We start from the raw sequence: 26845 nt of genomic DNA, 5'->3' as shown, positions 1-26845 counted from the left end.
ATCTCTGTCCGGAGATATTTGCAGTTGATTTTGGGGTAATAGTCTAGTTGAGGGGTCGACTGCTAATACGCTACCAAAAATATCGAGAGAGGTGTCACAAGCCGCGTATTAATCTCGAGAACAATAATCCGATGGCGGAAAAGAAAAATTTGATCTCTGTCCGGAGATATTTGCAGTTGAAGTTGGCGATTTCCATGTGGTTGTTGTTGTGTTCGTACCCACAAAAAAAATTGTGCCACAAACCCGGACTTGGCATGGCGTAGCCCAGGGTTATTTTTTATAAGCGCGGCCGAAGGTCGCCAACGCAAAAAGGTGTTCTGCGCAAAAATACTATGGATCAGACCCCCGGTTTCGGAGAACCCGCGGGTCTTTTTTCGGTTTTTCGTTAATATCTTTTGAACGCGTTAAAATTTTTAATTTACGGATTATTAATACTGATGTCAAGACGCGTCGTTTGACACCTCTCTCGATATTTTTGGTAGCGTATTAGCAGTCGACCCCTCAACTAGACTATTACCGTCATATGTCAGTGAGAAAATGTTGATCAAACGCCATGAAAAGGAAAAGTGCAACAGTGCGTATGAGTTTTGAATATTACAATAGTGTACACTGGCTGTCGAGAAAACTCACGAAGTTTTAATCAGTGATTTTTCTTGTTCACAGTTTTGCTTTACAGAATCAGAATTTCAAAGTTTATACAATTTCTTGTGTACACTTTAAACCTCACAGATAGTGAATAGGGCCCCTGCTTCTCAAGTCTCTCAATGATCCAGAGCATTCCCGTGAGAACTGAGCGTGAGCCGGAGCTGTAAAACTCACTGGAAGACGGCAAATAAGTCACGAATATTCCTCGTAAGCTGCCGCTTAAGTGTACTGTGATATTTCTGTAGCTGTGACAAAATCGCAGATACACGGATATTTGCCAACTCTACTGCTTTAATGAACGAATTTCATTTTGATTTACCTAAAGAATAACATATTGTGGATTATGGCGGGGTCTGTACATTGTCAACTATGGATGGGAAGCGTAAGTACACAACTTAAATTGCTGCTTTGTTTGGCTTCACTAACATCGAATATCTTTTCCACAGTTGGAACCATATATGACCGAAAACTTTATAATTGCCGCTTTTCGTAAAATGGGTGAGGAGCCTACAACTGTGCGCCTAATGAGAAACAAATACACGGGTGAACCGGCTGGCTACTGCTTCGTCAACTTTGTCACTGATGAAAATGCAATGGATGCTATGCATAAATTGAATGGAAAACCAATACCCGGAACTAATCCAATTGTACGATTCAGATTAAATAGCGCCAGCAATTCATATAAGCTACCGGGAAATGAAAGGGAATTTAGCGTATGGGTTGGCGATTTGAGTTCAGATGTCGATGATTATCAACTGTATAAGGTGTTTTCAACAAAATATACTTCAATCAAGACTGCAAAAGTAATTCTGGATAGTTCTGGATTTTCCAAGGGCTACGGTTTTGTTCGTTTCGGAATTGAGGATGAGCAAAAATCGGCTTTGTATGACATGAATGGTTTTATTGGATTGGGAAGCAAACCAATTAAAATTTGCAATGCTGTACCGAAACCAAAGAATGAATTGGGTGTTGCGCTAGGTACCTCAAGTAACTATGGTTATGGTGGTAGTGGTATGAGTGGCATTCCAGCCACAGCAACAGCGGACTATTCTCAATACTATGATCCTACCAGTACATACTGGCAAAATTATAATCAGTGGCAAGGATATTACGATCCCAGTGGTGCAGGAGCAATGACAGATCCAAATAGTGCCTACTATCAACAAACGATGGCACAATCACATGCAAATCCACAAACTTTGGCACAACATGCCGAAGCTTGGAGTGCACAGCGCACTGCCCAATATGAGCAACAACAAGCTGCCGTAGCCGCTGCTACTAATCCCCCTAGCTCCACTGAGGACGATGATTATGCTTTGGTGGAACACAAACATACATTAGATATTGACAAGTTAAACAGAGAGACTTTAGATGCTGATCGTCTGTTGTATGACGCACTCGAAAGCTCCAAGTGGTTACCACTCGAGCAATTAGAAACATATTAAACTTTTTTGTAATAAAACCTAGATGCAAAGAATATATTTACTTCTCACCTACGACTTTTTTAGATCTTGTTTTTTTTAACACGCTTATATTAGCTTTACGTATATGTATGCTTGTTTGTAGCTCTCTAGACTAGACGGGAAAAGGAGTGTTAGACCCATCTAGCAGCAATTTTTTAAGTAACTCGCCACAAAACGATCTGTGCTTAATAGCGGATACACCAACCTCTGTTTAGATGACAACTGAACTGAAGATGCTTTTAACAAATGCAAAAATTTGATTGCAAATGCTACCCTTCTCGCTCATGCAGTTAGAGAAAAATTAGCACCTAAAGTAGATGCATAAAATCTTGCTATTGGATGAGTAGTGGAACAACTTAATGGATTATGGCAACCGCTCGCTTTTTTCTCACGTAACCTTAGCCCTACTGAATGCAAATACAGTACATATGATCGAGAGTTATTAACTGCTTACAATATTGTAAATCGTCATATTTTAGAAGGTCGCGATTGTACTGTTTTTACTGACCTCAACCCACTTACATTTGCTCTTAATCAAAATCCTGCAAGAGCTTTACAGACACTTGGATTATTTCGGTCAGTTTACTACGAATATTGTTCATATTGCTGGTGCGGACATTTCGTTTGCAGATGCGATGTCAAGGATAGATGAAGTTTCTTTAATTGATTATATGCGACTTTCCGAGGCTCAGAAAACAGATGAAGATATACTAAAACTACTTGTATCAACTGATTCTGGACTTTAGTTAAAACTGGTACCATTACCAGGTTCTATAACGGAAATTTATTGTGATGTATCTAAGTGTAAGCCCAGGCCTATACTTCCTATCAGTTTTCGACGACCTGTTTTTGGCATGCTTCATAACCTTGCACATCCTGGTGTTAGAGCTACAAGGAAACTAATTGCAGATCGTTTTGTTTGGCCACAACTCAATAAGGACGTTAAGATCTGGACCAAACGTTGTTTACCTCGCCAGTCATCAAAAGTAAATACGCACACTCATTCTTCAATTGGTGAGTTTCCTTTATCTTCAAAGCATTTTGCAGAAGTGCATTTGGATTTGGTTGGCCCTTTGCCACCATCTGAGGGTTTCACGTATCTATTAACGATTATAGATCGTTTTTCGCGATGCCCAGAAGCCATACCAATAACAGACATTACAGCGTAGACTGTAAGCAGAGCATTTTTTGATGGTTGTTTGCAAGATTTGGATGTCCAAGTGATCGTGGTTGGCAATTCACTTCAAAAGCGTTTCATGACTTAGCTAGTTTTATTAGAGCTAAGATTCAGCACACTATATCTTTCCATCCACAAAGTAACGGCATGGTTGAAAGGCTACATCGAACTCTAAAAGCTGGCTTGATTTGTCAAGCTAATTCGCAATGATCAAAAAGTTTGCCTGTACAGCTTGGTTAAGGACAGTGTATAAAGATGATTTGTGTGCGACAGTAGCTGAAATGGTATATGGAGAAGCGTTGCATATTCCGGGCGAGTTTTTGGGCGATGTGACAAGTTCCGATGTCGTTTCAACTGAGTTGTTAGAACGTCTTAAAATAATAATGCAAAATATTCAACCACATCCACAGCACATCATACCAACAATAAACATTCGTTTCATGCGGATCTGTTTCAATCAAAACAAGTTTGGGTTCGTAATGATGGATATAAAAAACTTCTGCAACCAAAATACTCCGGTCCTTTTACGGTAATCAAATGTGCGAACAAATTTTTCACTAACAAACTTGCCAAAGGAGAAGAGACAGTGATCTATAGACAGATTGACACCGGTATTTACGGAAGTAAACGATTTAAATGAAACCACTTTCCAACAATCAATTGAGCAAAAAGAAATTCCACCACATGCTCCAAAAAGAAGAAAGGTCGCTTTTCGCTGGGAAGGGGGTATTGTAGCAACAAGGATGTGCTTTGAAATTCTTTCATAATAATAGTTTTAGTTGGCATTGTTTTTCTTTGTAATATTTTTCCTTGCCATCAAACAAATTTTTTTGTCGTATTACAATTGAATAATTATTCGTGTAATTTTTAAATCGTTTAAAAAGATCAAAAAATATTTTTTTATAAATCGGTTTTGTTTTAATTTAAATTTAATATTTTCTTATGTAGAGAGCCGACTTAACTAATAAATAAAATGAAACCAAAGATATCAAGGATAAATAATTTTATTCAAAGCACTAATTTTATGGTTACAAAATAAAAATTTTGTTCTTAATTATACTGGTTTTAGTTTATCTTAATATTTTTATTTGCGCGATTATAATAGTAGAATTTTTAATTGCACATGAATGTATATATTCTCCATTTAAATAGGTAGACAAGAGCAAGAACTCAATTACGTTCACAGTTGCTAGTTCTTCAAGTTACAAAAAAATTTACAATTTCATTTAGTTTTTAGAAAATTTCGGCAGTTCACGTGCTATACTTCAAATTTTATATTGGAAACCATGGAAACACTTAAATCTTAAAAGTTTACACGAATACGACACTCTTGTGAATTACAAAATTATAAATAGATTATTAAATTCAGATTTGCCTGTATACACCTCTTTTGTTATTAGCTCAAAAAAATGCAATGGAATTTTAGAAAACTACAATTAAAGTTCAGAAAAAATGTAGTTAAGAATTTATATTTGTAGTTCAAAATTAAAAAATTTGCTAAAATTGTCACTTTCTAAACTTTACTTGTCATTTTCTGAATTTCAATTGCAACTTTCTGAACTAAACCTGAAAAAGTTGTAGATAAATAATTTGTTTAATATTCGTAATGCTAAATGGAAGCGTTCGCAAATGCATTTTTACATAAGCTTAACAAAGGACCGATTTTGAAACAAAGCTATTATTCTATAAAATATAAGTTAGCGACATGCCAGCGCATAAGTTGTAATATCTGTAGATTTAGTCCATAGTTGCCTACAAATTTCTTCTTATTTTTTATTAATTACTTCATTTGGCTTTCACCGATTCCTTTTTTTTATTTGTTCCGCTGGCACTGCCAGAACTTTCTTTACTGTCTTTTTTCTCGATCTTCTCTTCGGGATGATCCTCGTAGCTATAATAAGTTGTAAAATCCATTAATAATTCACTTAGTACATCACAGGCAATTTAGTTAACTTACGCAAACAATGTCTTTAATTCACCCCGCACTAATGCTACCAACAATGGGGTTCCAATACATGCTGGAACCAAATAGAGTAGAGCTGGTTGCGCATGCTTAAAAACATGCATTACGAAAATAGTTGCCAAAAGCCCCAGAAAATATGCAGTAAGTGTAGAATAAAAATAAATTCTTGTCTTTCGCTTAGAACTATGATCGAAGCGCAGAAGAAGAGCTATGAAAATGCCAGGTATAACTATATCGCCTAAACCAAGCATAGCAAAATTGGTCCCACTCAAACCATTCGTAGGCAGGTCTTGTGGGAAAACTAATTTGATTGGTGCCTCGAAGCTTTTGGCAACGGTGACCATCACATTAGTTCCAAATACCCAGAAGATGTCATAGATGAACAATCCACTCAATAATATACATCCCGTAACAATATTATTAAGATGCAATAACTCCACACCATTTACGGCAAATGCTAATCCAAACATATTATTAGCAATCCAATGCTTCTTATACAAATACCAGACGCCAATTAAAGAAGAAATTGCCAAACATATGATGTCGTATGTTGTAAATTTGTAGTTTATGATATCTTCCTCGTGTTTGCCCTCACCTTTGGTGAAATGCATATGGAAAGATATTTTTGGTACAGAAGTAGGCATCAATGAATTCAAAATAGGGCTAAGCAGGTGTGCTAAAGCGATGACACCCAGACAAAAGAAATATCCAGTGAGTAAGAGATTTATGTGATCCTTAGAAAAGATTTTGAAGAACATGTAAAGGCCGAAAAGTGCAGCTGAGGCGATAATGGGGAAGTACATTGCATCTTTCTTTGTCATGGATTCAGCCTTTTCACCAGTCTCCTGAAAATCAAATTAATCGGTTATTATCATACAATACACCATATAAAATAATATTGCCATGTATTTCTGACAAAGCTCATCTATGCAAGTTTTCCTGTTGGCAAAACGACACGAGCTCAATTGAGTTCATGAATATGGATTACAAGATGTGTGTACTTGCCTTTTTAAGAATGTGCAATTTAACGGAACGAATTGAGCCGAAAATAATTGGAAGCATAGCCATTACTATTAAACCGCTATAAGCTACGACGACACCCTCTGGAGTTGCAGGGACTTTTTCGTTTGTTATCGTTTCCTTGGTTGCATTTTCCACATCTTTTAAGGCCTCCGTCACAACTTCTGCAGCTTTATCTGCCATTTAATTTTTAAGAATGAGCTTATTTTATTGACAATTTTTATTCTGTTATCTGAGATTAGCTTAGCAGGCTTTTAAGTTTCCACGCATGCAATCGAGATCGTAAAGAAAAGAAAGTATTCTACGACGACGTAAATCTATAGTGTTTCAGTATGCTCTTCTCTGGTTCTTCTTATTTTATGATGTGTCAAAATAGGTTGGTCACACTGTGCAGACGTGTCAAAAAAAATAAAGATGCCAGACTTGCTTATAAAGGGTCAGCGTGCAGCTATGTAAATACAAGAGCTGTTATAAATATGTTATTACCAAAGAAATTGAAATTATAAGAAGGTTGAACTCGCTGCTTCAAAATTCAGCGAGAAAACAAAAATTTTCTGAAAGAGCAGGTTAGTGGAGTTCACCATACTCTTTGGCTCGTCTTTCGCACCGCGCGGCGAAAACGAATACTAATTGAATTTTCGTGATTTTCGTGAAGTTTTGTTTTGATGTCAAGCAGTGTCGGTCGCGTAATTTTGTTTTCGGTTCAGTGATAAAAATGTTTAATAATTGAATGAAATATAACGTAATAAAGTGTTTTTCAATAAATTAATGTGCGGGAAGTGATAGAAAACTTAAAGTTGTAGCTTAAAAGTGATACAAAGAAATTGTGAAGTGCTTGGAAGAAGTGAAAGTATCAAAACAAAAATATGGAAGAAGAAGATATGTAAATAAGGAAAAAATGTGAGTTTTGTGTTTTAATTTTGTTAAAAGTTGCCAAAATAAGTGTTTATATTATATTTATGTTGCATAAGTTGTATTTGAAAGCTGTGCAACAATATATAAATAAGCAAGTATTTTGGTTTCCATCAAATCAAAACAAAGGTGAAGCTAGTGAACTGTGTAGATATGTATGTACATATATAGTGAAGCAGTGTGTGAGAAAATTAAAAAGTAAACAAAGATACCAAAACAAGTACAAGTTTTTGGTGTTTGAAAACTAATAACAATTGCCAAAACAAGTGTTTAATTATACTTTGTTTGCATTAGTTGCATATGAAAACTGTGCAAAAACATATAAATAAGCAAATGTTTTGGTTGCATCAATGGGTTTTTGTAATTTGTTTGTTTGTGGATCAGATGAAGGCGGGAACGAAAGAGGATTTTTTCTACTATTTCTAAAGTGCGAAATATGAGATGGCTATACTCACTCTCGTGCGTAAAATTCTTTGCGTAAAAGGAGATGCATACATGTGTCCGTACGAACACCAAAAAATTCGTTTCATATTTTTGACGGATATGCGCTAATTTTTATGAGCGCCTGGTGAAGTCGTGCAAAATGTTTGAATGTGTTGGTAAGAAGAATCGACACAAAATCAAAATTTAAGATTTTGTCTCTGGTTTGTGCTTGTTGATGAGGCGAAGGCGGGTATGGAAGTTAGGAAAAATGCTTGCATATTTTAGCGACATTTGCTAATTTATATGGGCATTTTTATAATTTCAGCTAAAAAAAAAAAAAAATAAATAAGTATCGACTAGAGCGGGCTTCGAACCCACGAAATCGTACAACAAAGTACTTGCCTACCCAGCTGTGCCACAATAGCTTGTGAACTTTGGTAGCCTAACAGGTAGTTATAAGGATGAGTTTCAATCTAGTGAGTGGTGAATGGTGAGTGAATGCGTGGGACATATATATAATTTCTAACTTGGAAACATATTTATATGTTGTACAAAGGAGATAGCTCTATTATCCTCTTTGGTTTGTATAGTACTTTTTACTTAGCAGCATTCATTAGAGATGCGAAATGCAATACTTAACCATGTACCATATGACGTAGGCGGGAATGTAAGATTCCTCGCCAAAATCTAATGTTGTGTTAGTTTTGGCCTATATGTACGCGGCCGGACGAAATGTTTGAATGTGTTGGTAATAAGAAACGACACAAAATCAAAATTTAATATTTTGTCTAGAGTTGTGCTTTTTCGTTCATTTCAGAGATTCGAATCTTTCGTTCTTTTTCTGATGAACGAACAAGTTGTTCTTTTTGTTCATCTGTTCTTTTTTTTTCAAGCAAATTTGTTCACTGCTGCTTGCACCCGCGAAAAAAGCCAACAAGTATAGATGGCGGTGTGTATGCAGCAATGCTTTGTGTAAGAACTAAAAGAACAAATAGAACCGAAATCGAAGATCTAGTTCACTTGTTCAGTTGAGAGACCCGGTCAATTGAACAAGTTCAGAACGAAACGACCCAACTCTAATTTTGTCTCTGGTTTGACTTTTGTGCTTGTAGATGAGGAGAAGGCGGGTATGGATGTTAGGAAAAATGTTTGCATATTGCGACATTAGCGACATTTGCTATTTTATATGGTCGCCTATTACCATGCTAGCTTTCGATGGCCTCTTTTACCATTGAGAACAATTTCAAACTTGAAAGGAAAGAAATTTCAAACAATGTTTGAATTTTGGTTAAAAAGACCTACCTACCTTATCGGCAAAATTTCGCTATTTTGGCGCATTTTTATAATTTCAGCTAAAAAAAAAAGATAAAGAAAAATTAAATCTACCGGTCTTTGAACCCACGAAAAACTACAACAATTTAGCAGTCTATACAGCTATGCCACATTAGCTGACAAATGTCATTGGCCAAACAAGCAGTTATATGCATGATGCTTGAGTTTCAGTCTAGTGAGCGGTGTGTGAATGCGTGGGACATACATACTAAGTAACGGTATTTCTGACTTCTAAACACATTTATATGTTGTACAAAGAAGATAGCTCGATTATCCTTTGGTTTGTATATTACTTTTTCCTTTGCAGCATTCATTTATGGATGAGTATTTTAACTTATATTTTTCTAACATACTCCAGTAACCCTACATATTTTTATGATGGCCTGGTGTATTGGGCTCTTTTATATATTTTCGGGCTTGGCCTTGTGAACAACTTTTGATGATTTTGGTTGTTGATTGATTGATTTTGGATGATTTAAAGAAGAAAAAATAAATAAATAAAATGTGGTATTCGAACCCAGAATCATCAAAAGTTGCGCGCGCAGTGGGGCGAGGACATTATGAATTATGAATGAAAGTTTGTTAATTGCCACACACCTAAGAATTTAAGGCCACCACTGTTAAAATCAATTGGTGGAAGAGAACAAGTACCATAATTGACTGCCAAAAAGCATCCCAATTTCGGCATAGATTGTACCGAAAGAGAAACAAAGTAGGCAAGACAATATGATTTTTATTCAATTTATTTGTATTTTGACATTTCTCACGTTATCAAACATTACGAATGAAATTTTGTTAATTGCCTCACACCTAAGAATTTAAAGGCCGCCGCGGTTAAAATCAATTGGTAGAAGTAAACAAGGAATATAATTTTTTGCCAAAAAGCACCCCAATTTCGGCATACATTTTACCGAAAGAGTAACAAAGTAGACAAGATCTTAGACAAGATCAATTTTATTCATTCTATTTGTTTGTATTTTGACATTTCTCATATTTTACGCGGCGAAAATATGCTCGCCGCGGCTTGCATTTGGTGAACTTGGCAAACACGAAAAATAGTGTGTGGCATGTGGTGAACTCCACTAATTTGTTCTTCTGGACTCAACTCGCCAAAAAAACTCTTATACTGGCGTGTTCAACCTTCTTATAATTTTAATTTCTTTGCTATATATTCGTTTAAATGTAGTAAAATATGTTGTATAAAAAAAGAGTGTTAAGTGAAAGTTATAAATCATGTTTTAGTTAACTAAATAAATTTTTGTTTGTATTTAAAAATATAAAATCGTAATGATGGATAATATGTTAACCAAATTATCATAGTCGTATGATAGAACGGAACTACAAAACGTCATCTTTGACTACATGTACAGTTGTGTACATTAAATATGAAAATTCTGAGGCATCCATTCAAAACGATAGACGGTAATTGTGAAGACGGCCAGGACAACTGTCTAGATTGGACTCAAGAAGACAGTCGTCTTCAGGAAAGACTAAAAATAACAGATGTGTCTGAAGATGATAAGAAGAGTATGCTAGCCTTGAAAGATTTTTATGTACCGAACGAAAGTTTCGTCAAGGCTCAGAACAAAGTAGAGGTACAGGTGCAGCGGTATTACACAGGTTGCTGTTATAATAAGGTACTATGTAAAGTGAAATGCGAAAAATGCATCAAGTCATTGACAAAGACTCAAAGCGAGCTCGCCCATAACTCGGAAGCGATGATCAAAGCCAAAAATTACAAGGATTCGAGTGATTTGAGGCTTGTTAATCCTACCGACAGGGGGTTCGAGGTGTGTCATTTGCAAATGAAATGGTTTACTCAGCTTTTTCCTCTTCATGCACATAGGATTGGTTTAAAAAGTTTGTTGGTGTCAATAATTCAAAATAAAACTGAAACCGCCTTTCCTGGATGGTTTTCCGATGAAGATGGATGTTTAAATCACCGACTGCAATTATTGGATTTCCTTATTACTGATCTACTCTTTAAATATGCAAAGTGGATTTGTCTAAGTCTAGGTCGAGGTCCGGGTCTACACGAGGTTTTTTATTTAAATTTTTAATAATTTTTGCTTTACAGATTTCGTAATTTAATATGTATACGTATATACTAATTCTTCTTTTTAGTTTACAGGAAATATGGACTTGATCCGAGATCTCATATCAGACATTGTAAGTTTACTTAATCAAATTAGATTAAGCCATGTTTAAGATGAGAACAGGTGAATGGACTTAATTTAAACAAATTAAGTCTTGTGAGAAATGAAAAACAATTTCGCAATTCTTGTTCCAGTTATATTATATTTCATTTGGGCCTTGAACAATTTATAGTATTTGTTCTATTCCAGTTGGTCCTTTTCTTCTATTTTCAGCTTTTATTTCATTTCTCTCAGAAATATATTTACAATAGAATTATTTTTTCTTCTATTTCAGATTTTATATTCATTTAATTGTGTAATATTTCATATTTTTTCTTATGCTATGTTTATTTTAATGTAATTAATATTTTTCTTCTATTTCAGATTTTATTAAATTATTCTATACATCATATTTTTTATTTATTTATTTTATTTATTATTTATTATTTAAAGTCGACGACAAACTATGGTCGACTGCATAATATAAAAGATATATAAATATACAACTCAAAAGATAAAATTTAAGATATATCGAGATTTCAACAATGTTATATTACAAACAAAGATATATTAATGAACATTACTCTTTAATTTCAGAATATAATAATAATAAGAAATATGAGCAGAAATAAGATCTTATGCCGAAATCTTATACTGGCGGAATGCATCAGATTCCGCTCGGCATGATTTCGGAATGCAGTGGATTCTAATCTTCCTGTTGGAATGCAACAAGATTCCAATCAGCATGTCATGGGAATCCGGCAGTGCTAAGAGTAGTGTAATGAGGATACGCCATCACAAGGCATAAAAAAGTAACATGACCTGTGTTGTTGGAATACATCGGATTCCAATCAGCTCGATGCCTGACCCATAAGATTATACTGCCGGAATGCATACGATTCCGGTCAGTGACTAATGAAAAAGCATGTTTTTTACGTTGTTGGAATGCACCAGATTCCAATCAACACAGTACTGTCTTGTTCCTTCGTCGACAAAGGGGTAAATAGAAGGAACGTAGTGTCTGGATACTCTAGGGGGAACCGCAAAAAACAAGCGGCTGAGAAGGTCCGCAGAATCAATTTCTCCAATAATGAGCTTATGGATGAACAATACCCCCAATAATATTCTCCGATTTTCCAGAGTGGGTAAGTTAGTAAGAAGAAGTCTACTTCTGTATGGAGGAAGGTGGAGACTTGAGTCCCAATTAAGGTCGCGCAATGCAAATATCAAAAATTGCTTTTGAACTGACTCAAGACGCTTTATATGCTTTTGAGAAACAGGGGACCAAACGCATGAGCAATACTCGAGTATTGGACGAACCAGCGATGTGTAAAGAACCTTAGTGAGGTACGGATCATCTTATGTTTATTTTAATAATATTAATATTTTTTAAATAAATGACTATATTTGTTATTTTTTATGCTTAAATTATTAGTTTTAATATCCCTCAGGGGAGTCATTCGGTCGGTGTTGACCAGAGAGCATAATATAAAGCAAAACACCCAACGACAAGATATCACAGGCGATATCGTATCCTTGGCGTTTCAGGACTTCTGGCGCTACAAAATTAGCTGTGAAGCAAGGAGTCATAAGGAAAGCTGTAAAAGTAAATATTATTGCTAGGCCTGGAAGCACTGCGACCTTTGTGCAGATCTATTGTGCAGTAAAAGTAAATAAGAATTAGAAAGCATGCGGAACCTGATGAAATATAGACTTACCGAGATCACATAGCTTTTAGGTTTCCGGTGTCTGTCTCATACTTGCATAAATCATATTCGATGGTTTCAGGTCACGATGTACTACGCCATGTTCGTGCATGTTCCCACAAACGACAGACGGAGAATGTGCCACGCCCGAGTTCTTGCAATAAATTGTATTCAGGATGGAAGTTTCCTGTCAGCACACCGGACAGTGAACGCTGTGGTGGCAGCGCAGTGGGCACAAATGGCGATAAGGGACTTGAATTGTTGATCTTAAAGCACAGGCGCTACAAAGCTGAAATCCCTGAAGATTTCGTAGCTGACGCAGAGATAGGGCCACCAGGTGAGTCACGTGGTGATTTAGAAGTATTCTCAACATCAAAGTAGAATGAATCATTGTTGTTGTTGTAGCAGTGCTTCACCCCATCCAATAGGTGTGACCGATCACAAATTGTCATCAATATCCTCTAACGGGAGTCCAAGGAAACTTGCTGTTTCAACAGGGGTGGACCATAATGAGAGGGGTGTTAGAGGCGTTGGTTCCACATTACAATTGAAGAGATGGTTGGTGTCATGTGGGTACACGTTACATGCAGGACATATGTTTTGTATGTCGGGGTTGATTCTGGATAGGTAAGAGTTTAACCTGTTACAGTATCCAAATCGAAGTTGAGCTAGAGTGACTCGCGTTTCCCTGAGGAGTATGCGTTCCTCTTCCGCAAGTTTTGAATACTGTTCTTTGAGTACTGGATTCACCGGGCAATTCCTGGCATAAAGGTCCGACGCCTGTTTGTAGAGTTCATTGAGGACCTGCTTGTGTTTTTTTGCTTCAATCGGCCAAGTTCTCAGGTGCCATTTTTCCTTATAATGCTTACGGAGATTACTCCTTAAGCCCCTGGGCGGTTTGGCTCATCAATCAGATGTCTGTTGGGATGCCCAGGTTTCTGGGTATTCAACAGGAACTGTTTGGTTAGCATCTCATTTCTCTCCCTGATGGGGAGTATTCTCGCCTCATTATGTAGATGGTGTTCTGGGGACATAAGTAGCGGTTCTGAGAGCAGTATTTTGGCAGGCCTGTAGCTTCTTCCAGTGAGTAGTTGTTAGGCTTTACGACCATACAGGGGACGCGTAGCATGCCTTCGGCTGTGTCCCTGACCTACGCTATTGCTGCCGGAAAAGAGGGGGAAAGAAGACGGGGGCGGGGGCTGATGCTCGGCATTACTCCCAGCTGTGCTACGGAGATTGTAGAGGAAGCTGGTGGCGCCGTGGGGCGTGAGCAGCAGCGGTAACCCCATTTAGAATGCATCGTCGCGTGAAACTGTTGTATAAATGGCGGATGCACGTCCTTCCGTTCTAGTCTCCGCCAATCGATTGTGGCAAAGAAACAATGCGCTTTTATATGAAGGATGCGCTTAGGACCAGCACCCAAACGATTTTGTGGATTTCGTTTGAAGAGAGCGCGGAGGAGTGATTGTGTTTCAGGTGATAGATTTTCTGGTATACCTAACTTGGAACGCAATATTTGATTCAATGTCTATTGTCGTGTTTGCCCATGAAATGGTAAATTGCATCGTACATAAGCACACCAAAGGACCACCAGTCTGCAGCAAAGTCGTGTCCTTTGCCTAAAATATGTAAGCGCTATGTGTCCGTGTTCGTCCAGCAAAATATTTTCTGGCTTCAAATCCCTATAGATTTTACCTAAAGAATGCAGATGATTCAACGCTAAAGCCGGGAACTAAATCTAGTGATGATGTTCTAAGCTGCTTGTAATGCAGTTGTTGTTGCTGTGCCTACTGTCTGAGTTGCGAATAACGTTACTGTGGTCACACCGCCACAATCTTACTGTGGGTGTTCATTGGTGTTACGGCTGGGCTACTGCATCCCGACGATGTGATGTGCACACGTTGACACAGCTGTTGTTGGATTGTCAGGCATGCCATTGGCATTTTCCAAATGGGCATTAGCTCCACCAGCAGCAGCAATGCCAACACCTACATATTTCTGGCGTAAATTTTTTTTGTGGATATGTTCGTATTCATATGAATACAGATGGTTGGTCAAGGTGTTTGTCAACTACACTTTATACACTATGTTACAAAACTGTCGTAGAGTTGCTTTTATTTCCAAAATCCGTCTTTGGACGTTTTTGGAGTGGATTTACAATATTTTTCGATTACTATATAAATCATATTCTTACTCTAACTGATATATTAATTAATTCTAACATGTTTTCTTAAATTCTACGTAAAATGTACATTTATTTTGTGTATATATTTACATTTGTATATGTTTTTATTTAATTGGAGAATAAAGAGAAAAAGAAACTTCTAAAAGATACAGAACTAACGCGTTCTAAAAAATATTTACCGAAAGTGGTTTGTTATCCAGCTGTGCCTCATGAATAAATTGTATGAGTTCTTCCTACATCTTAGTATTTTTAGATTTCAATAATTCAATTAACGATGTGGAATTCTTAAATATGTTAAAATTGTTTCGCTATGTTTCGAAATTCGTGCATTCAAATATAAGATGGTCTGGCGTTTCAATGGAGTTGCAGAAAGATCATAGATTAGACATATTCCGCCTGAAACTGCATAAATATTGTTTGCAATATGTATGCCCTGTGATCAGCCTATTTATAAGCTTGATGTCATAAGGGTCCATTAAAATTTGTTTATTATTATACCATGGCTTTTGGTGAATGTCAGAAACTTAATTACTTAATTGGCGCTTAACCGTCTAAACGGTTATGGCCGTCCAACAAGGCGCGCTAGTCGCTCTTTCGCTCCGCCAACCGGCGCCAATTGATCACACCAAGGGAGTTTAAATCGTTTTCCACCTGGTCCTTCCAAGGGAGTGGGGGCCGCCCTCTACCTCTGCTTCCATAGGCGGGTTCCGATAAAAACACTTTCTTGGCCGGAGCATCATCATTCATTCGCAGAACATGGCCTAGCCAGCGTAGCCGCTGCGTTTTAATTCGCTGGACTATGTTGATGTCTGCGTATAGCTCGTACAGCTCATCATTAAATTTTCTTCGATATTCGCCATCGCCAACGCGTAGAGGTCCATAAATCTTTCGAAGAACTTTTCTCTCGAACACTCCCAAAGCCGCTTCATCTGCTGTTGTCAAATTCCATGCTTCTGCCCATATAGCAGGACGGGTACGATAAGTGACTTGTAGAGTATGATTTTCGTTCGCCGAGAGAAGACTTTACTTTTCAATTGCCTACCTAGTCCCAAGTAGCATTTATTGGCAAGATTGATTCTTCGCTGGATTTCAGTGCTAGTGTTGATGCTGGTTCCCAAATAAACGAAGTCTTGTACTATTTCGAAATTATGGCTGCCAACAGTAGCGTGGTTGCCAAGGCGCGTATGCGCTGACTCTTTGCTGGATGACAGCAGGTACTTCGTTTTGTCCTTATTCACCATCAAACCTTTCTTTACCGCTTCAGAAACTAACTACGCTGTCAGAAACTATTGCTGCGACATGAGTACCTTTACTATTGCTTATTATTTGAAATTCATTGTTCGATTCATTTGCTATAACTTTATTTATTTTTATTAGGGATTCCTGTGGTGTGAGGGCAGTTTCTAAAACTGCTCCTCTTGTAGCAGCTTCCTTGGCAGCAAAGTCCGCCTTCTCATTGAATGGAATTCCTATATGACTTGGTGTCCAAATAATGTGAATTTCATCAAAGCTTGAGTTCTGTAATGTATTGTGAATGCTTGCTACTATGAAGTTATTTGTAGTTTTCTTTTTCAGTGCATTAATGGAGGACAATCTATCTATGAAAATGGCAAGTTTTTTGCATTTTTCCCTAGATGCTATTTTTATCGCTTGTTTAATCGCTGTCAGTTCACCAAACATGGACGAGTATTTGTCATTGAGCTTATACATGTAAAATATATTTTTCTGAATGTCACGTATACTGCAACCTGTGCTGCTGTCTGACACAGATGCATCTGTTGCAAGTAGAAGTCTTTTTTGTTTAGGTCATCTATTCTTTCATTATATATAGCTTTTAGTTGTTCCTTAGAGTATTGATTTTTTGAATTTTCGAGGTTGGTGCCTAATAGGTATAAATTTTTATGTCTTCGGAAGGTGACGTTCGTATTTATTTTGTCAAACATCTCTTTGAATTTGTTATATATGAAGCTATAACTCGAGTTTATCTCAGGGGAAGTTTGTAGTTGTCGTTTGAGTGAATCATTTATAAACCATTGTTTGGTAAGTTCTTTGGCTACCAACCATTTAGCCCTTACCAACGGCGGTAATTCTCCCGCCAGAGCATATCTACAATGAATCAGAGTATTGGGAGGTACTCCCAAGTACCTTCTAATAGTTTTATTGGCAATTGTTTGTAATTTTGAATTGTATCCTTTAGGGGCGTTTGCAAATGTAGTGCAGCCATATTCAATCTTCGTTCTTACAAATGCTTTGTAAAAGTTTAAACTATGTCTTGGGCTCAGGCCTGCCTTGATTGTGGTTAGCTTTGAAATTAGATTCGTTGCGTTCTGTGCTTCTTTTTTCGTTTTAGCGACATGATCCTTGATCGTGGATCTAAAGTTAATGATTCTACCCAACATTTTAATTTCATCAGTCTGTTGAATCATGGTATTGTTTATACTAAGGTTGAAATGTTGTTTTTGCCTGATGTCATGTACATGAATTTTCTTTTTGAAAAGTTGAAAGATAAGTTTAGAGAGCTGCATACATTTTGAAATTGACTTATTTTGTTCTCCAGTCTGTTAATTGCCCTTTCTTTAACATTGTCATGGCTGATAATAAATCTAGTATAGAGATTAAACAAGATGGGAGATAGACAGCTACCTTGAGGTAGTCCGTTGTTAATATCTACTGATTGTTTACCTAACATGTAGTATCTTCTTGAAAAGAAATTATGAATCCAATTAATTGTGGTAGGGTTAGCTTGTATTTCTATGAGCATGGAATTTAGTACTGATAGATCTACATAATTATACGCATTACTCAGATCTAGAACACATATGAAAACATGCTGCTTCTTACTTTTTAGGTCAACAATGTTATGTATTATTTAATTTAAGCACATAACTGATGATCCATTTTTTCTGTAAGCGTAAATTTTTGCTGGTATTACCTGATTTGATTCCATATGCTGCACTAGATTTTCTTTCACTAACATGTTCACTGATTTGGCAATAACTGAAATTAGGGCTATGGGTCGGTAGTTTACGATATCATCTGGGTTTTTATTGGGCTTTAAAATGGGTACTATTTTTATTCTACTCCAACTGTCTTTAACATTGTTGGTACTAAGATGATCTTCCAACATTAAGGGCTATGGGTCGGTAGTTTGCGATATCATCTGGGTTTTTATTGGGCTTTAAAATGGGTACTATTTTTATTCTCTTCCAACTGTCTTTAACATTGTTGGTATTAAGATGATCTTCCAACATTTTTGCTAGCGCAGCTTTAGCGCTTGGTGTGAGTTCCTTCAACATGTCATATGTTATTCGGTCTAGGCCCCCTGCCGTGGACTTTTTTTAAAAAGTATTTCTTCCAACTTTGATTGGGTAAAGTTTATGTGGTCGTCGCTGTTTGGTTGTCTGGTCATTGAAAAGTTATGTCATTAACCTGTTCTTTTAAAAAGTTAAGATATGGAATATTGTTTTCCTCTGGCCAGTTACAATGTGGAAAGCTGTCGTTCCCTTTAACATTTCTAACAAATTGCTATGCATTTTTGCTGTGGGGGTATTGATTGAGTTCTTCAATTCTGTACTTGTAATTTTGGCTCTTTGCTTGTTTAACTAATTTTTTCCATTTTATTTTTTCTTCTAGTGCATCATCTATGTCCTCAATTCGACCAGTAAGTCTGGACTTTTTGGTTTTGGCAATGAGTATTCTATAGTATCTTTCCATTTCATCATTCCACCACGCTTTCGGGGTATGCTTAAAATTGTTTAGGTTGATAGTAGCAGTTTTGATCGCATTTTTGATCGCATTTTTGATAGATCTCTCTATGTTGCGCAAGTTGTTTTCAGCAGATATTTTTGCTAGTTCAGTACACAGTTTATTTTTTGCGATGAAATGGAGCGGCTGCTTATGAATGTCTGCTATATCTATACAATGAGGTGACGATGGCTTCCTCTAATGAAGGATTGGCTACAAGACCAAAAAACATTTCGATTGAGATTTGAAAAACTTAGGTCCAAGACGGAGCCCGTGTTTGACGCTGTGTTGTGTGTTATTGTCCCATCATTATGGCATGTAAAATTGTATGTCCTAGCTATGTCTTCTAAAAATCGTCCTTTTGTAGTAATTGTTGCGTCTCCCCATGTTGAATATCTTGCATTAAAATCACCCAGGATTACTACATTGTCACACCTGGACAATGTGTCAAAGAGCTTTGTCAATTCTTGCTGAAATGTGTTACTGTTAAAATTAGGAGGAAAATATATTGTGCATACTGTTATATTAGTTTGTGGGCTAGTGGTTTTCATCATAAGTATGTCATATGTTGTGGTATATTTGATTTTTTTAAAACGTATATGTTTTCTACAGCCTATGGCCACACCTCCATAGCCATCAGACCGAGTTTTTTTAATAAGATTGAAATCAATTAATTTATGATTTTTAGTTTTACTGTCATGTGAAAATATTTCTTGGAGTGCTATTATATCAATACTATATTTTTGGACGAATAAATCAATGTAGTTTTTGTTAGCTTTCAAGCTTTGGCAGTTATGTTGTAGGATCCGCACCATCAATTATTGCAATATATTTTGTGCCATATAACGCTAGTCTGTCATTGGCATTTTCCTTATAGAGGTTGTTCAACAGTTTAACAATTGGCTCTTCAACGAAAAAAACAATGTAGTTTTTGTTAGCTTTCAAGCTTTGGCAGTTATGTTGTAGGATCCGCACCATCAATTATTGCAATATATTTTGTGCCATATAACGCTAGTCCGTCATTGGCATTTTCCCTATAGAGGTTGTTCAACAATTTAACAATTAGCTCTTCTGAGTCTATTTGGAATTTTTGACATAAAAGTGTCACTAATTTTTAAATTTCTTATACTTTAAACCAGTCATTTGAGGCATATGAAGGAATACTTTTTGGAGTGTCATTTGTCCTGTGTTTTTCCCCCTGTCCTTTTGTTCCTCTCTGGCATTGCAGCCACTTTGCTGTATTTAATAGTGGTGAATTATGTATTGACCACATTGTCCCTTTTGACAGTTTTGGGTTCTGAGGTCGGAAGAGTTGGAAACAATTCTTCATCAAGAATGTTAAATATATTGTTGTAGTTGTTAATTTGAGTATAAGTGTCATAAGCCTCCTTTCTGGACATTTTTTTGATGGCGATGATCTCTGCCAATATTTTTTTCCTGAGTCCACCTCTGACTTTTGTTTTGGTTAAGAGAGACATGCCCATTTTGACCACACAAGATACATTTATTATTTTTTATTACGCACGCAGATTTGCATCCAGTTTCGTTTCCGCATAGTATACATCTATTCTTTGATTTACAAGTTTTCTTCGTGTGTCCAAGTCTACCGCAGTTGTAACATTGTCTTCCTTAGGTATGAAGTGATGAACTTTCATATCCACAAAGAATATATTTACCGATTCGGGTATGTCTACTCCTGCAAAACCTATTTTAACTGTAATTGTGGGTAAGAGATTTTCCTTGTTGTCTATGTCTCTTCGAAGGGGTCTTGTCACAGAGGTCACTTTTATGTTCGAAATTATATTTTGCATGATCTCTTTATCTGAAAAGTCTTTGGGAACTTGCTTTATGACACCATAAGTCTCTACCATTTTCTTGGTATAAAGACTCTGATGTTCTTTTCTTTCAGCTGAATATTGTCTACTGTATTATTTGCCTCTAGATGAGAATTGAAAAATACTTTGTATAGAGATCGTCCGATTGCTTTTACTGTTTTGATTCCCTTTATATTGAATCTTCTTATTTTATCCATTAGGAATAGTCCATTCTTAATGGATGTGTTGTTGAATAGATCACTTTTAGGCGGATCAAAGAACACACAAAACTCACCACTGTGGGATGTGTCATACTTAAATACGTTCTGGGAGGCGTCAGATTGGTTATTAATGTTTATGTCACTTTTTTGTGGTATATCTACTGCTTCCACAGTAGGAACATCTTTCGAGATATTCATTGTTACAGATTGTACTGTATAATTGTTTTTGCTAACTGCATTGGATGGTTGCATTGAAATGGTTTGGTCAATATTCTTGTTATAGTACAGGGACTGTTTTTCTTGTGTTTTGTTAACATTTTGAACTTCTATTTCATTCCTACTTTTGGTGGATAAGTCAGTAAACTCAATACCTTCCATTATTTTTTTGTAAGTACCTCTCGGCACTAGCATAGCCTGCATGGGAATCTTTGGTACGTCCGTTAAAAGAGTTTCCTTTTTGGATTCCTTCTGGTTTACATTAATTCCTTTAGTATCCATATATGGATGTTTTTGATGCGCAGCATTATTGTTTCTTTTGGAATTCTTCTTTGATCGTCCTTGAGTATCTAATTTTTTGCTTTCGGCATCGTACGATGCCGAAGCGTCCGCCATTTTGTCCCCTAATAAACTTGAATGCACATCTTTCTCAAAAACTTACCAATTTTAAGGTTATAAATAATGACTAAGGCACAGCTTCTTCTTATTCTTTTTCTCTTTATGTTGATACTAGGAATTATATTAAAACTATACTATCCTCAATGAATGAAAAAATCCTTTAAGCATACACTTATAGAAAATAAAAATTTTTAATAAATTTTTTTAATTTATGTATCCACTCCTTGAAATTACGCCCTTCAGTTTCGGCGGTTGATTCAAAAGTTTGGCGTAAATCTTCAAATCGGCCAGAAACGCGCGTCCGCGTATTTTTATATATATATTTTTTTTTTCGGTTTTAGGAATTGAATGTTCCAATTCCAATAAATGGCAAGAGGACTTTTAAATTGCCTCTTATATCGCCAGGTTAACAAACGTATAAGGGTAATATACTTGCAACATTTAGACGTGCATAAGCAGCTAACATATGTCGCAAAGTAAAAACCCGTAGCACAAATTTTCTCCTTGTAATTGCTAAATATATGGCTTGTTGCCATGTGCTTTTTCAAAGTTTGCAATTCATCATGAATTATATTTTTACGTATGTATGTATCATAATTTTTTTTTTTTCTATTTTCCAATCTCCAATATCACTTTATGATTGTATGATTCGAATCCAGTAATTTGTGAGTTTTAATATAATATGTACAGATGCTCTAGTCCATTCAATCGTGGTAATCATTTTTCGTTTATTTCATTTTTGTAAAAGTATTTTCGTCTTTTCAGGTGTTATATTTTATATTTATTTTTTAAAAAATCACGTCAGTTTTCTACATTTTAAACATATGGAGCCCATGTGAAGAAGCTCAGGACGCATCGTACAAATTTCCAACTTTTGCCCAAGATTTATGGTTGTATGATTCGAATCCAGTAATTTGTATAATCCGGTGAGTTTTAATATAATATGTACAGATGCTCTAGTCCATTCAATTGTGGTAATTATTTTTCGTTTATTTCATTTTTGTAAAAGTATTTTCGTCTTTTCAGGTGTTATATTTTATATTTATTCTGGTTATGTGTACATGACATGCAAATATGTGACCTCTCAACTAGTCCACCATTTGGTAATTTCAGTCTTTATTTTTAAATTGTTTTGTTTTAATAAGAAAATTTTTGTCGTAAAATGTTTTATATTATAACACGTTTATGTGGATTGATTATATGTACATTACTGTACATTTATGTTAGGTTTTTTTTCTCGTTTTCGTTACAGTTATATGTTCCGTTTGTCCTCGGTGACATTATATATTTCCAAATCGGTATGTATGTACATAGCGAGATAGATTTATGTATATATAAATTTGCATTGTTTTAAATTTATTATTTTAACATAATAATACTGATTAAATTTATTATATTGGATAATTGCCCGCTAGCAATTGTCCGTGTTTGACACTGAAAAGCGTATAAAACGAAGGTTTTATACATATATGTTTGCACTTCACATGTGGTTTATTTATTCCTTTGGATTTTTAGGCACGATAGCACCTGGATATTTTTAAACAATTTCGCAAAATGATGTTTAGATATATTTTGATTTAATGGTTTACTCCAAGTGCGATAATATTTAATTTGATCTTTGCCACTTCGATTTCCGCACCATCCTCCATTTTGTTCTCAACCGCATGCATCACGTCCTATTTTTTGCACACGGCTGAGCTGTGGGGAAAAACGAACTTAACATGACGACGTTACAAACCGAAGTGTGATTTTTATATTTTTATTTATTTTAGTGTTGGGAACTATCGAATGAAAACTATCGAGTTATTCGATAGTTCACTAATTTTCATTCATTCGATAGTCATTTGAAATTCGTTCATTACTATTTTTTCGAATTACTAGTTTTAGGTATGAATGATTCGTTCACTACTATTTTTTCGAGTTACTAGTTTTAGTTATGAATGATTCGTTCATTACTATTTTTTCGAATTACTAGTTTTAGGTATGAATGATTCGTTCATTACTATTTTATCGAACTACTAGTTTTTGGTATGAATGATTCGCTCATTACTATTTCTTCGAATCATTCGTTCTATTTTAATTTTTGCTGTGCATATATCAGTGTTAAAAAGATATTAAAATAAATTTAGCATACGTCAACCTAATCGACAAACGTTTTAAGCGTGGTAATTATTAAATATTTTTAACTGAGGAAGTGATTTTAACGATTTCATTTGTGTAGATATTTATAATGCGGCCTGGATTGAAGAGATCTTCCGTTTGGGAGTTTTTACCAAAAATGGCAATGAAGTTAAATGCCATATATGCAAAAAAAATTTTAAATTTTCTGGCAACACATCAAATTTAAATGACCGTCTTCCTCAGAACCATGGTGGAATAACCAGGTGAAGTAAGCCGTCAATTGTCTCGCTCTAAATTCTTCTTTGTTCTATCATTCGGCTATCTGAAAATTTTTCACCAATGTTGTCCCCAAAAAATGTGGTTTTTTTGCATTTTGCAGGAGTGAAATATGGTAGTTTTAGTCCTTTTTTCATCTAAACCAGTAGGTGAATATCGATGGACCTTCACCGGATTTAATTACAGAGATTCATTTTTGGGTATCTTTGGTGTGGGCTTCCATAAGTAAGGTCGTGGGTAACTATTGCGTTTATATTATTGATGTTTCCATCATATAAGTATGTTTAATTTCTTCCAAAAAAATTTGAAACAAGTCTTTGTTAAAACAAACTATTTGAATTCGCGTCATATCCAACAAGGATTTTCGCCTGTGCAGCGCTACTGAAGACTTTCGAAAAATGTGCAAGAACAACAAAACTATCGTATTACACCTTATTTATGTAAACACTTCGCTAAAACAATGGATTTCTAAATACAATTACGAAAAATTGTTACTCGCTATGTTTGTTTTGGCCTAAAAATTAGACCACTATGATAAGAAGAATGTTGCTGTTATGGATTGTAAATTAGAATATATGAATCCGACTCGCTTCGATTAGCACCTTCTGGTTCTAGGCCGACTCCTATTATATCCCCTGACATATTTTAGTAAATAATAACTTGGCACCATTAGTAATACATCATGAATTAACTGTCAAGAGCTTATGGGAGATCTTCTGATCAAGTTTGTATGATATATTAAAAGGTCATATGTTTTACTTCCAAATCTCAATGTCAAATCAACAGAGCAGATGGAAAGAACAATGGATTTTTAGAGATCGAAACACATTTAAAAGTATTACGATCACTTCCAAGTGTGACTGTAAAACTTTCCATCAAACCCGAAACCCATTTAAGTACGCAAAGTTCCTACAGTTCAACTATATAATGGATAACACCTCTCCCACTTATGTCCGGTTTTTCGATAAAAGCTTCAACTGAAGTTGAAGTTGTCAGTTTACTTTAGACGCATTCTTGAATTTTACTACTCATTGCAGTTTAAGTTTTTAATTTTATTCGATGCCTAAAGTAATACAAGTTCGCACTGGTCTTGTGTATCCCTTTTGTATTGGCATTAGGTTGCACTGATATGCTGAAAAAGAAACAGTCTGTAATGGCTTTCGTAGCAAGGCATTTGTTTTTCTACTCCTACTTTTCCAAAGCGGGTAAACATTTTACCCTCTTCTGACCGTTGAAAATACATCCCTACCGTTTCAGATAGCGTACACCTTCTATCTCTTTTTATTTACTTCACCTGGTGATTCCACCATGCTCAGAACATAGTAATCTAACTTCAGGAGAAATAGCGCCAGTAATTGCAGAAGAGGAACGTAGTTCCACTTCTCTTTCGTAAACTACTGCAGGGAGTGCAGCGCGCGGTTCGTTAACAGTACCTACCGAAGACATTTCCAATAGTGGATGTTTGAGAAGGACTGTTCAAACAAAATTTTTTGTTACCAGCACATCGTAAGCTTATTTTTCTGCAATCATCAAGATCGGTGCTTCTTCTTAAGCACATCAGATACCGCTCGGTAACCTCTGAGCGCCAATTCTTTGTTACTGCAATACGTCTTTGGAACTCGCTACCTAGTAGTCTTCGACTCTTAAGTAGTGCTCTGCACTTCAGAAAAGAGCTAACATCATTTTTTAACGACTCTTAAACTGGATCTCAAATTGTTGTTGTTAAAATATTCATTTCTAAGTCCTTTTCCTTTCTCTGTGTCTTCTTTCTTTATTTGTTAAATACTATTCAATCTATAACCAGCCAAAAGTTGTCATCACTACTGCTGTCTTTTAATATTTATTAACTACTTTTCTTTAGTTTTAAGATTTACATTTACATACATAAATATTTCACTATTGTCCGTTATATTTAATTTAATTTGATTAATCTAATTTATTATTATAAATGTTCAATTTTTATAGCTCATGCTATTCATGACTATCACTGTTAAATAATTTGTCAAAATTGCTGTGCTAGGAACAAATTTTCAAATAAATACATACATACATACACACGTTCTGAGCTCTCAGAGCAAGAAAAAAATAATATTGATGAATCTCTTTTAAAGATGATTACAAACGACTTGCAGCCACTTTCCATCGTTGACAATGTAGGATTTGTAGAATTTACAAAAAAGCTTCAGCCATTATATTCCTTGCAAAACAGAAAAGTTTTATCAAATACAATGCTACCTTTTAAATACAATGAAGTAAGAAAGAAACTGCATTACTTGCTCAACATTGTAACACATATTTCAGTTACAACTGATATGTGGACTTCTGATAGTCAAAAATCTTTTTTGTCAGTTACTAGTCATTTCGTTCGGGATAACAAAATGATTTCTGCAGTTTTATCAACAAAGGAAATCATAGGAAATCATACCTCCCAAAATATAGCTACAGAATTGAAGTTAATATTTGATGAGTGGTCCGTTTTTGACAAAATAGTTACTGTAGTAAGTGATAACGGGGCTAATATTAAAAAGGCTATAATTGAAATGCTACAGAAGCACCACCACCCATGTGTAGCGCACACATTAAATTTATGTGTAATTGATGCCATCAAAGCTGTTCCACAAGTTACTGTGCTCATAACCAAGTGTCGTGCCATAGTCACTTACTTTAACCATAGTTCTCAAGCGACGGAAAAATTAAAAAATATGCAAAAGCAAATGGGCGTTACTGAACTGAGGTTAAAACAAAATGTCCCTACCCGGTGGAATTCCACCCTTATAATGATGGAGCGCATATGCTTGGTAAAAGAACCACTCTCTGCCATAATAACTTCTTTACCAAATGCTCCTGATTTCCTCAATTCATCAGAATGGGAAACATTGTTGGACTACACTAATCTTTTCAAGCCCGTAGAGCCCATGACAACCGAATTGTCAGGAGAAAATTATCCCACGATGCCACTGGTAGTGCCCCCTGATCAGAGGTCTTCAATACGCAGTACGAAATCGCAAAATGAAAACTGTAGAGGGAGAAAGTTTGAAGAGCAGATTGTTAGAGGTAGTTTGGAGACGATTAGGGCAGTTGGAGTCTGACAAA

General features: G+C 35.8%; 3 protein-coding genes across 3 annotated transcripts in view; 1 reads left to right on the top strand and 2 right to left on the bottom strand.

The window, feature by feature from the left end:
- LOC137241397 (ras-related and estrogen-regulated growth inhibitor-like protein) overlaps nucleotides 1-20883 on the bottom strand; it is a 260561-nt gene extending 239678 nt beyond the window's left edge. The window contains exon 1 of the mRNA XM_067768951.1: nucleotides 20878-20883. The gene's annotated coding sequence lies outside the window, so the exon portion shown is untranslated. The remainder of the gene's footprint in view (nucleotides 1-20877) is intronic.
- Secp43 (tRNA Selenocysteine associated protein) lies at nucleotides 894-2144 on the top strand. The gene is made up of 2 exons (XM_067768941.1): nucleotides 894-1027; nucleotides 1092-2144. Exons 1-2 carry the CDS (start codon nucleotides 989-991, stop codon nucleotides 2088-2090), a joined length of 1038 nt encoding a protein of 345 aa, XP_067625042.1. The 5' UTR covers nucleotides 894-988; the 3' UTR covers nucleotides 2091-2144.
- LOC137241388 (minor histocompatibility antigen H13) lies at nucleotides 4274-6630 on the bottom strand. Its single transcript, XM_067768940.1, has 3 exons — nucleotides 6254-6630; nucleotides 5243-6093; nucleotides 4274-5176 (listed from the first exon to the last, which is right to left on the bottom strand). Exons 1-3 carry the CDS (start codon nucleotides 6449-6451, stop codon nucleotides 5071-5073), a joined length of 1155 nt encoding a protein of 384 aa, XP_067625041.1. The 5' UTR covers nucleotides 6452-6630; the 3' UTR covers nucleotides 4274-5070.
- Nucleotides 20884-26845: the final 5962 nt, after the last annotated feature.

The sequence above is a fragment of the Eurosta solidaginis genome, chromosome 2 (genome assembly GCF_040869045.1).
Source record: "Eurosta solidaginis isolate ZX-2024a chromosome 2, ASM4086904v1, whole genome shotgun sequence".
Classification (NCBI taxonomy): domain Eukaryota; kingdom Metazoa; phylum Arthropoda; class Insecta; order Diptera; family Tephritidae; genus Eurosta; species Eurosta solidaginis.
The sequence above is the reverse complement of the archived record's forward strand: the minus strand, read 5'-3'. Positions and strand labels throughout refer to the sequence as shown.

Coding starts and splice junctions, on each gene's coding strand:
- Secp43 (XM_067768941.1), top strand. CDS start 989: ATGGCGGGGTCTGTACATTGTCAACTATGGATGGGAAGC. Junction 1,028..1,091: donor GTCAACTATGGATGGGAAGC/GTAAGTACACAA, acceptor TCTTTTCCACAG/TTGGAACCATATATGACCGA.
- LOC137241388 (XM_067768940.1), bottom strand. CDS start 6,451: ATGGCAGATAAAGCTGCAGAAGTTGTGACGGAGGCCTTAAAAGATGTG. Junction 6,094..6,253: donor AATTGCACATTCTTAAAAAG/GCAAGTACACAC, acceptor TTTGATTTTCAG/GAGACTGGTGAAAAGGCTGA. Junction 5,177..5,242: donor GAATTAAAGACATTGTTTGC/GTAAGTTAACTA, acceptor AACTTATTATAG/CTACGAGGATCATCCCGAAG.